The sequence below is a fragment of the Solanum tuberosum genome, unplaced genomic scaffold (assembly GCF_000226075.1).
Source record: "Solanum tuberosum cultivar DM 1-3 516 R44 unplaced genomic scaffold, SolTub_3.0 scf00112, whole genome shotgun sequence".
In the NCBI taxonomy this organism is placed as follows: domain Eukaryota; kingdom Viridiplantae; phylum Streptophyta; class Magnoliopsida; order Solanales; family Solanaceae; genus Solanum; species Solanum tuberosum.
Genome location: NW_006239035.1, coordinates 1,294,351 through 1,305,221, shown reverse-complemented (window position 1 = coordinate 1,305,221; position 10,871 = coordinate 1,294,351). Strand labels below are relative to the sequence as shown.

The 10,871-nt window shown below is 34.8% G+C and overlaps 1 protein-coding gene across 1 annotated transcript; it reads right to left on the bottom strand.

The window, feature by feature from the left end:
* Nucleotides 1-7,839: 7,839 nt before the first annotated feature.
* Nucleotides 7,840-10,433, bottom strand: LOC102596437 (ferredoxin--nitrite reductase, chloroplastic-like). The gene is made up of 4 exons (XM_006349563.2): nucleotides 9,926-10,433; nucleotides 9,485-9,839; nucleotides 9,082-9,370; nucleotides 7,840-8,833 (listed from the first exon to the last, which is right to left on the bottom strand). The coding sequence occupies exons 1-4, from the start codon at nucleotides 10,296-10,298 to the stop codon at nucleotides 8,096-8,098; spliced, it is 1,755 nt and encodes a 584-aa protein (XP_006349625.1). The 5' UTR covers nucleotides 10,299-10,433; the 3' UTR covers nucleotides 7,840-8,095.
* Between the last annotated feature and the right edge of the window lie 438 nt (nucleotides 10,434-10,871).

The following is a 10,871-nucleotide window of genomic DNA, read 5'->3' as shown; positions in this document are numbered from 1 at the left end:
ACCATAAATATAATAAAATACAGTTGAAATAAAATGAACAAAAATGTATAAGCAAATTTTTAGGTCGAAACGCGGATATCTCGCTTTCTTTAAGGAGATTCAAGCCAACTGCAACATAATCTATACCGATCCAGCAGTATGTCTCTTGACTTGTTCCCTCCAGGATACAACTGCCCAACAACGTCGTACAACTCAAACAACTCCGAATTAGTTGAAGAGTCCAAAGCTTGACATAAATAACACATTCTTCAACATATAATTACCCTCTTTTGTATAGTGAATATAGTTGAAGACTTAAAATATTTTTCTATATCTCAACTCTCTCTTTCACTACACTAATCTCAATATAAACTCAATATAATACTACTCATTTTTTTCACTCTATATTTTTCTTGTACATCTCTTGTTGTCTCTACTCCTACCCAACACGAGGAAGACCACACTATTTATAGGTGATGAATTCTTCCTTGCAATGAATAGGAAGATAGTGGGTAGTAAATTTGCCAAATGAATGGCCCAAATGTTACATAAGTTAGAAGAACTAAAGAAGGAATATTGATGGATGTAATGAAGAGTTGGTGGTTACATAAGTTACTAACAACTAATGACCACTTTCTTCCACAATTGATGAAAGTAAAGAGACACAAATGTAATGTCCACCAATAGACATAACATAATATATAATGTGACATAATATTTTTTTATTAATATTAAAATGTTACACCAACACTTTCTAAAGTCTTCTGTTCCTTTCTAGTCAGGCACCCTATAAATTCGATATCTTTGATTTTTAATTATTGAAGCACTTTCTCTTCAACATTTCAATCTTATTGATGCACTTCGTCAACCTTCAATTTCGTTGATTCACTTATAATCAATTTTCAAACATTTTCCCCACTTTTTTTCATTTCAATTTCTATAGAAAAGTTTCACCCACCATTTTCTTAACATGATTTTTTTTTAATGTTATATCATTGGTCACACGGGCAACACACATTGGTTAGCGCCGTCCGTAAGCAACGAAGGTTATTTGATTCTGTGACAAGATTATAGAGGCTTTGATCTGATACCCTTAGGCATTCGTTTAAGGCCCCAATTTGAGTTCGCCCCCTCCTCTTCCCTTTTTTTTATTTAATAATAATAGAATTATATAGGTCTTTTAAGGGGAAAAAAAATGTAGTACTACATTATTTTCATTTGTTTGTCTTATTTTTTTTTAGTTTGTTTCAAAAAAAGATATTTCTTTCTTCTTTTGTCAACTTTTTAATTTTAACTTTTCATATAACATGTTCACGATCATAAAATTTAAAAATATTTTGATGTATTATACATATTTTTTTAAGATCATATAAGATTTGAATTTTCTTTATTTTTTAAAATATCATGTCAAGTAAAAATTTTGACAAACGATTGAAACACATAATGTGTTATTTACAGAAAAGTAACCTTTTCATTAAAAAAGAATAACTTTGTATCTCAAAAATAATTCCAAATATATATATTAACAACTTTGTATCTTTAAAAAGACTAAAAGAGTAGACTTTAAATTAAAAATTAAAATAAAAAAAATTTAAAGGTCTACAATTTATTTTTGGCTTTAGATTGCTGATGTAGCCGAGTCGCCCCTATTGTGTATTGAGATGTGTATTACTAATACATGACAATTCATGGTATTAGTAATGCAAGGAATTTTAATGCATGCATTAGCACGATTAAATACTCAATTACTCCTAAAAATCTTTTCTTCATCTTTTTCATCATATTTGTGAAAGATATCTTTATAAATAAATATTTTAAAATAATAATAATATGCAATACATGCTATTTTTAATACACTCAATTAAACAATAAATAAAAAACAATCTCTGTATAATCAATATATGTTTAATTAATACAAATTATTATACATTCTATTGAACATTATTTTTATACTCCCTACTAAACGATGCATAACCGACAATAATATCCAAACACGACATGCTACTAGCATTATTGAAGTTACTTAGTTATTCTATAGTTTGGATAGTATTCAAACATGACATGCTACTTTATTGAATTTGCTTACTCTGTAGCATCCAGAGTATTTCATTCAAACATACAAGTCAGTGCCAAAGAACTCATAAATTCCGGCATCTTAATAAGTTTTGAGGCCTAAAGTCAAATTTCATTAGAAATTTTATTTTCTTAGTTGTCATATATAAATGTAATAACTATAACATACTCAATATAATTCTACTAGTAGATTCTTGAGAAAATAAGATGTATGCAGACCTTATGAAGTAAGAATGTAAACAATGAAAATCTTTAATTAAAAAATATATTATAAAATTAGAATAATAAAATCTGACTCAAAAAATTTAAAAGATAATATAATGATACTAAAATAGTTACGTTAAATTTGATAAGTTGATATAATGATATTAAAATAGTATTGATTTATTGTAGTGCTTGAAATTTAAAGAATACACCAAAAAATAAATTTGCTCTTTTTTATAAACACACAACAATAGATTTTGCATAATACAAAAGGTTTGACCTTTTGGTAGACTTTAGAATATTCAATAATGAGAGAATAAAAATCGAAAGGGGATACAAAAGGTAAATATAAGAATAGTAATGTTGGCTCATGATAATCACTGAGATATAAATAAATCAACAAAATAGACAGTCACGTAAGATTTGGGGCCCCGAGTATTACTTTAGTGGCCTTATGGTGGAGACAGGCCTAGAGGCAGACCCATCCCTCTAGGTGAGGGTGCACGTGCACTCGTTATTAACTTCGGAAAAGGATTTTCTAAGAGAGAGGAGTTTGACTTATTATGATGCATTGAAGAAGACTGGATGGAATGGTGAGGTTGAGATTATGGAGACACAAGGGGAGGATCATGTTTTTCATTTGGTTGAACCAAATTGTGAGAAGGCTCGTCTATTGATGAAAAGGCTAGTTGAGTTTTTTAATGAGAAGATTTGATAAACAAAGTTTGTTTGATTTCATATTTGCTAGTACCATGGTTTATGGCTATTTCTTGATCTGTAAGACCAAATTTGTGGATTTCTGAGGGGAGTTTGAGCCATACTATACTAGTATTTCCATTAAAGCTATCTCTATCTATGTTTCTTGTTGATATATTTGACCATAATTATTTAGGTAATTAGACTACTCCCAATGGCTGCTTAATTGACAGAGGAAAAAATAGAGTTTTCTACTTGATGCAATGTACATGCACTATATGTCACTGTCTTGCTTTATGTTGTTTTCAATGTGCTCATTGGCAAAGTGAGTTACGTTATTTGATGTTAGCCAATCTTGATACTATCTTGCTACAACAGTATTGGGAAACTACAACGGTCTGCTCCATTGTTATAGTTATTTAAGATCATAGTATGCATAGGTCCCTGTAGATTAAGATTTGGCAAAAATAAACAAATGAACAAGTGGAAAAAAATCTGTAACGCTCCACTATAGCGAAGGGGGCAAAACTACAAGGCTTTGTTTGTCACGACCCAGACCGTCACGATTGACACCCACACTAATCCTCTGGTGGGAGAACCATTAATACTAATCAGCTAACCCCAAAACTATGCATTTAAAGATACGGAAGCATGTTTAAATGCAGAAAATAAAGTGGAGTTCCCATAAATTCCAGAAGTCTAACAATTTAATACTAAAACATTGCGGAAAACACTCATAGAACCTGAAAGTCAATGTACCAAAACTCTAAAGTTCAACAATCTAAGAAAATGGGTGCAACCCAACTAAACAAGAGAATACTAAAACATTGCGGAAAACACCCCTAGAACCTGAAAGTCAATGTACCAAAACTCTAAAGTTCAACAATCTAAGAAAATGGGTGCAACCCAACTAAACAAGAGAATACTAAAACATTGCGGAAAACACCCCTAGAACCTGAAAGTCAATGTACCAAAACTCTAAAGTTCAACAATCTAAGAAAATGGGTGCAACCCAACTAAACAAGAGAATATCTAAAGTACTAATCTAAGTCCAAAAGAGTGGATTAAACAATAGAGGACCCATGACAGCCTGAAAGAACTGCTCACCCTTGAATCCGATGTCAATCATTGATCTCCTAAGCGAGGTCTGTCAGTAGCCGCCTAAAGATGCCTTGTACTCAACAAAGAAAGAGCAAGTGCAGTATCAGTACACAACCACATTGTACTGGTAGGATCACGCTTCTATTTCCAATATAATCACAACATATATCAATACTCACAACAAGGTAAACATGACATGTAGAGAATGTAAACACATATACCGATTATCAATCATGAACAACTCATAATTCCACATTCTACTTAACAAGTAGTTATGACAATTCAATGGTCCTCTCATGGAACCCATACCCAAACTGTTAGTGTACCGGAACGTGGTACTCGATCTCAATTAGTGTGCCGAACGTGACACCCGATCCAAGTTAGTATGTCGGAACGTGACACCCGATCCATTCAACACAACCACAATCACAATTACACTCATATGTACATTCTCAAAATCATACAATCAAGTTCTGAATCATGGCATACATTTAATCATTCGTTCCTATTTCATAGGTTTGATCACAACGCTTCATTCAAGTACATACATGCATCACAACGAATTAATCACCAACATATATTATGCAAACAAGAAATCAAACCATCACCTACCTCGAAACCAAGCTTGAACCCTCCTAAGAAACTTGATTCTTCCTTTTCCGAATTCTTTCCGCTTGTTCTTGGTCTACAAACAATCAATATAATGTGAGGATCAATAAACGAGGCCTAATTACCCGGATTACAATCAACACTATCAGCCCTAGGCCAAACCCATGATCCCAATACCCAAATTAGGGTTTTTTTCACCATAATTCCCAGATCAAAACCTTCCCCCATAAATAATTACCCAAGAAACTAAATTCTACGGATTGAAAAACAGATTAGGGGAGTAAAATCCTTACCTTTAGTGCTAGAAGAGGTGGAAAACTGTCAAGAACTTGCCCTAGTTCGTCCCTTAGCTCTTAAGAAGAAAAATTGCAGAATAATGACGTTTTTGGGGTTTATTGACGACTTAAGTCGCGACTGGCCCTCTACGGCAGACCCCGTACCGCCATAGCGGCCCTACCCTGGCGGCTTGTGCGGAGACAGAACATCGGAATTTGAGTCCCAAACCCCAATTTCACAACACACCTTCAACCCATGACACTCAGAAAATACATGTTTACGCTAAGATCAGTTTCGGGAGTTCTACTAGCTCGAATTCGATTCCGTAAAGTCATACGGGTTCCTTAACGTCTTAGATATCTACTCATGTGATCAAATTCATAATTAGATCGCTCATTCATTACTAGATTTCCCTAAACCTCACTGACTCCGATTTCGTCCAAATCTGGACTAGGTTAGGAAATTCCAAGTTACTACCAAAAAGTTTTTTGACCCCAATTCTTTCCCCATTGCCTTTTATATAATGACGGAAATCAGGTCGTTACATTGTTGTAGCGAAGGACTGATTCGCTAGCGAATGTCGGGGTATCTTATTCTGTGTTTAAGTTAGTTTTTCCCCGTGTCTTGATCATAACTTCCTATACTCGATGAAAGAACACTTAGGGCGTTCTTTTCAAGGCTTAGGGCTATTTTTCTCTTGAGCAGAGTTGTCTCAACAAGATTGGGGGCCTAAAGTCAAACTTCAATAAGAGGTCTTAATGGTGTTGTGGTATTTTGTTTCTCTAGAGAGAAACGAATTAAGTTTTAGTTAAACAACATTACTTTGAGGCATTAAAAGATAAATGACTGAGATTTAAAAGTGAAAGTTAGAGATAACACAACTTTGGTACGATCTATGTGAACAGAGTATTCGGTTAGCTAAAGTTCATTCGAGAGAATAGCTCTAGAAAATCACTATTATGTGTTGAGAAACAATTATAGTGAATAAAGGTTCATGGTCAAGAGGGAATAACTCGACAAGATTATAGTGGGCATATTTTAAGTTTATTCCGACATTTGGAAAAATCATCATCATCCTAGATTGTTTCCTCTTGAAGAAAAAAACCATACATTACTTGTTTAATTATTTCTATTCGTCTTAGTTCTTATTTAAATTTATCATGAAAATAATCAAAAGAATAAATCTTGAGAAAGCAAGATGAAGTCCCTCTTCTTCGTAGATCCGTAGCCCGTTGCGTACTTTACTTTAGAGCTCGTGTAGTACTCACTTCTATTTCTAAAGGAGTTTATGCACTCCACTTGAAGTCTACTAAACGAGTGTTAGAGCGAGCGAAGGAGCGAAGCCCTCAATTTAGAAGTTACTAGGATATGTGGCTGACTGATATTTCCCTTCACCATTTAGCTATAACATTATTTTTCTCATTGTTGATCATATGTATAGAACCAATTTCGGGATTGGGCACAGTATGAAAGATCTTTGAAATCCTTGATAGTCTGAAAAAGGAAACACGAATCTAGCCATAACTTTTTCTATTTAAAGAAAAAGAAAGAGGGTACGGGTGCAGGTCAAATCCACATCTTTCTGCCCTTTACTTACTTCATGGAATAGCTAGTGTGTCCAACTCATGATTGGTTAATGACGATTCCCAACGACATCTCTAAGATCTCCTGGCCTACTAGACGAAATTCAATCAAAAATAAAAACTTTAGATATTTTATTTAGATGGAGATGAACTACCTATAAATTTGCATGTAAGTGCATAATATGAATTAAGAGAAAATTTGACATGATTCCTCCTTCAGAAGCTAAAGTTAAATGATCGAAGTCTCTTCACTACATAAAAAATTATCATTAGCGGCAATTAATTCTTAATTGTCGCTAAATATATATTTTTAGCGGCAATTAACACTCTTTGTATATGTCCCTAAAGCCTTTAGGGACATTGATTCTAATGACACTTAACTAATGTCGGTAAAAACGTTAACACTCTTTATTAATGTCAATATTTATTGCCGCTAAAAGTTATTTTTGTTGTAGTGTTTTTAGGTTCAAATTGATTACTATAATATTTTTAGGATACAAGAGAAAGCTTTGATAGTTCAACGTGGGATGGACTCTGATCATAAAAGAAATTAGATTATATTTATAACGATCACTTATCTTTTTAAGGACTAAGTTTTAAGCATGATTATGAATCAAAACAAATATTTTATTTGAGATACTCTTCAAACAAATTCAATATTCCACCAATAGCTCAAATATTTAAGTTTAGTGCGATAGTGTTTAGTACTCTACTATCGTACTGATTGCTCTATCACCTAGAAAGATGGGAATATTGATTATTATTTTTATAAATCCCTTGAAACAATTCGCACCGCACGACTAGTATACTAATATTTCAATTAAAGTTGTCTCTATCTATGTTTCTTGTCACTATGGACCATAATTATTTAGGTAATTACACTACTGCCAGTGGCTCCTTAATTGACAGAGGAAAAAAAAAAAATAGTTTTCTAGAGTATTTGATTACTAAATTATTGTATGAATATGCATATCGACTGGGCATCCTTTTGAGTTGGGGTGAGTACAACAAGAAATTAAATATGCATAGTAGCAAGAAAAATAGAGAGGGATCGAAGATGACCTTCACGAAGGACAACAAAAAAAAAATAGACTTTGGATATCGACTGGGCATCCTTTTGAGTTGGGGTGAGTACAACAAGAAATTAAATATGCATAGTAGCAAGAAAAATAGAGAGGGATCGAAGATGACCTTCACGAAGGACAACAAAAAAAAATAGACTTTGGATATCGACTGGGCATCCTTTTGAGTTGGGGTGAGTACAACAATTTCAAATACCAACACGACTATTAAGTAAAGTGTTTTAAGAATATAATAATCGAAACAAATGAATATAAAAATTACATTTTAAAAAATGTATTATTAGGAATTCAACAATTCAAAAGCCTTGTGGTTTGGATGAGTTTTTCCAAAGGAATACACCGTGTGATTATATTTGGAAACAAGTACAAGTATTTGCATCATGCTATGTCACACATGAACATGTTAACAACATCTCATGTTCTGATTATTATTTTACTAACTTACAATCCTGTACCTTGGAAATATCTTAATATGATTCTGAAGATTTTAGATTACTCTTCTGTTTCTTCTCTTTCTCTTGGAACAGCACCAAAGTTGTTAACTAGTAAGTCGACGATTATTGGTACCAAATCTTCACAGGGAACAGACTTCTTATAAACTTCTCCTAAATGCGAGTCGCTCCCTATTCTGCCACCTAAGAAAACATCAGCACCTTCAACAGTCTTGCCTTCCTTTCTAGTCAAGCATCCCATGAATCCGATATCGGCAACTTGAACTTGTCCACAAGTATTTGGGCAACCTGTCCAGTGCATCCTCACTGGCTGTGTCACGGAGACTAGACGTTGAACCTCCTCAGTTATCTTCATTGAACGTGCTTTAGTCTCGATTATTGCTTGCCCACAGAATTGGTTACCAGTACAAGCCACCAAATTTCTCATGAGAATAGGTGGATCGGGAGAAAATCTCTTCTTTAGGAGAGGCTCATTGAGTAATGCATCGATCTTTGAGTTCTCGATGTTGGGGATAATGATGTTCTGTTCAACAGTCAGACGGAGCTCTCCTGAACCATATTCATCTGCCAAACGAGCTAGCTCGTCCATGTCATCTGCTTGGACACGACCCACGGGAATGTGAAGACCAACAAAGCTGTAACCCTCCTGTTTCTGCGGATGCACGCCAAGGTACTCTCTCCTTTCCCATTGTTTCTGGACCAAATCCTCTGCAGATTCTCTCTCTAGCTTCTGTTGGGGCATTCTCTTCACAACTTCTGCCCTGAATCCTTCAACACCCTGAATCATTGAGAAATTAAACCGTGAGAAAATGATTCCGGTTAGATCATCTACCGAAAAGTTTGGTTCTGCCTTGAAAGGGATATATATAGTAAGCACTTGAATTCAAAACCAATATGCAACTCAAATGAAATGTTATGACGGAACTCATGTTCCTCAATCAGCACGATGTATGTTATGAATTTACAAACTCCAATTTAGGCCATAAATGACGAATGACAAATTATTATAGTGAATGTATAACTCACAAGTTCGTCAATTAACCACATCATTCTAGTTTTCTGCCTGTTCCCTCGGGTACCAAGATCTCTATAAGCTTCTAATATTGCTTTGCAAACAGGGACTACATCATCAGCTGGAACCCATGCATCAAGAGGAATTGCCTCTGCACATCGCTTCGGACTGAAGAATCCACCCACAAGCAGGTTGAATCCAAATCGTCCATCTTTGGTTGCAGGCATATAGGCAAGATCATTGATATGCGGATGCTCATAAAGATCGTGTGACCCTATTACACATACATTCCACTTCCTTGGCCTGCAATAACATCATTATATCGCAAAAATATAATTAGCAGATGCTTTAAGGTAACCTCGATCAAAGCTATAAAGTTGAAACAAAAAAATGGGAAATGATTAGTGTAAGACTTACAAGTTAGTCACGTCCACATTGCCACGAAAATTGGCGGTGACATATTGGGACAGTAAATTAGTGTAAGGCCTTGTGTCTACAATTTCATGAGGATCAATCCCTGCAAGAGGGTTCCCCACCGGATTTCGAACATTGTCCATGCCACTCTGCAGACTTGTCAAGCCAACTTCATCAAGTCCCTTTAGAATCTCAGGCACATCAGGTAACACAACCCCACGAATCTGCCAATTTTGCCTCGTAGTCACATCACCACATCCATCTTTCCCATATTTCCTTATCACACTAGCTAAGTATCGAGTTTGGGCACTCGTCGTTACACCATTTGGAAGCTTCAATCGCATCATGAATCGACCATCTGATCATCACAATTTGAAAAATATGAATACTAATGTGAAGAATGAATTAATCAAATCCGATTTAGTTCCAATATTTGGTACTTACAGTGGTGTTTTCTCCGATGGAAGAGTCCAAGCCACTTGAGCCGAATATCAATATCTTCCTTGGTAAGCTTTGATTTCTCCATCTCTTCAAGCGAGATCTTAGCAAGATCTTCAATACCATTTTCAGTGAATAATTTCATAGGTTCCTTTTCAATCTTCGCCTTTTCAGCTGGATTTATGCCTTGTCTGAACTTTTCCTTAAGTACCCAATACCCATCTTTTTGCTCCACTCTAGGCTCTAGTCTCTCAGCAGCTATCTCCGCCGCCCCAGATGACGGTACCGCCACCGTCTGCGGCGGAGTAGCATGAAGCTTGGAAAATCTATTAGAATTTGGAAGTGAAGTAGCTGAAAATTTAACCGAAAAAGATGTCATTTCGACAAATTAACAAGAACAAGCAAGTTAAAATTGAGAATTTAGTTGATTGAGGGTGGCGGTGATCGTGAAAATGGAGGAATAAGACCATTTTTGTAGTCGTGAAGTGGGGCAGGGGGGACGGTGCTTGTGGACTCTTGGAAGTTCAAAGGGTCGTTATTATTTTAAAATTACAAGTGCTAATGACTAGGATATCCCTTTCACAGTTATTTCCTCTATTTAAAATATAATTATTGTTTTTTATTTGATACGAAATTTAAAAAATAAATAATTATATTTTTAAAAATATATTAAAATGAAAAGTATATCATTTAAAACAAGTGTGGGGTCAAAGGTGTGTTATGTGAAGCTCCCTTAGGCAGGTTGTTTTTGGTAAGGGGCAACCTTTTGGGCCATCCATGGGTCAAGGAAAGAGACGTGTGGCCTTTTGATTAAGGCTACAGGATAACTAGCATACATATCAAGAAAATGCTTGAGGTGGTTTTGCAGGATTGCTAGAAGAATTTTCTTATTGAGTGATAGTTGAAATGTAACTATAGTTTGTGGATTTATCAAAATAATAATAATAATAAT

Bases quoted from the DNA above. Each gene is read 5' to 3' on its own strand.
- LOC102596437 (XM_006349563.2), bottom strand. From the start codon at position 10,298: ATGACATCTTTTTCGGTTAAATTTTCAGCTACTTCACTTCCAAATTCT. The intron at 9,840-9,925 runs GTAAGTACCAAA...TGTGATGATCAG, and splicing joins CCATCGGAGAAAACACCACT to ATGGTCGATTCATGATGCGA. The intron at 9,371-9,484 runs GTAAGTCTTACA...ATGTTATTGCAG, and splicing joins AATGTGGACGTGACTAACTT to GCCAAGGAAGTGGAATGTAT.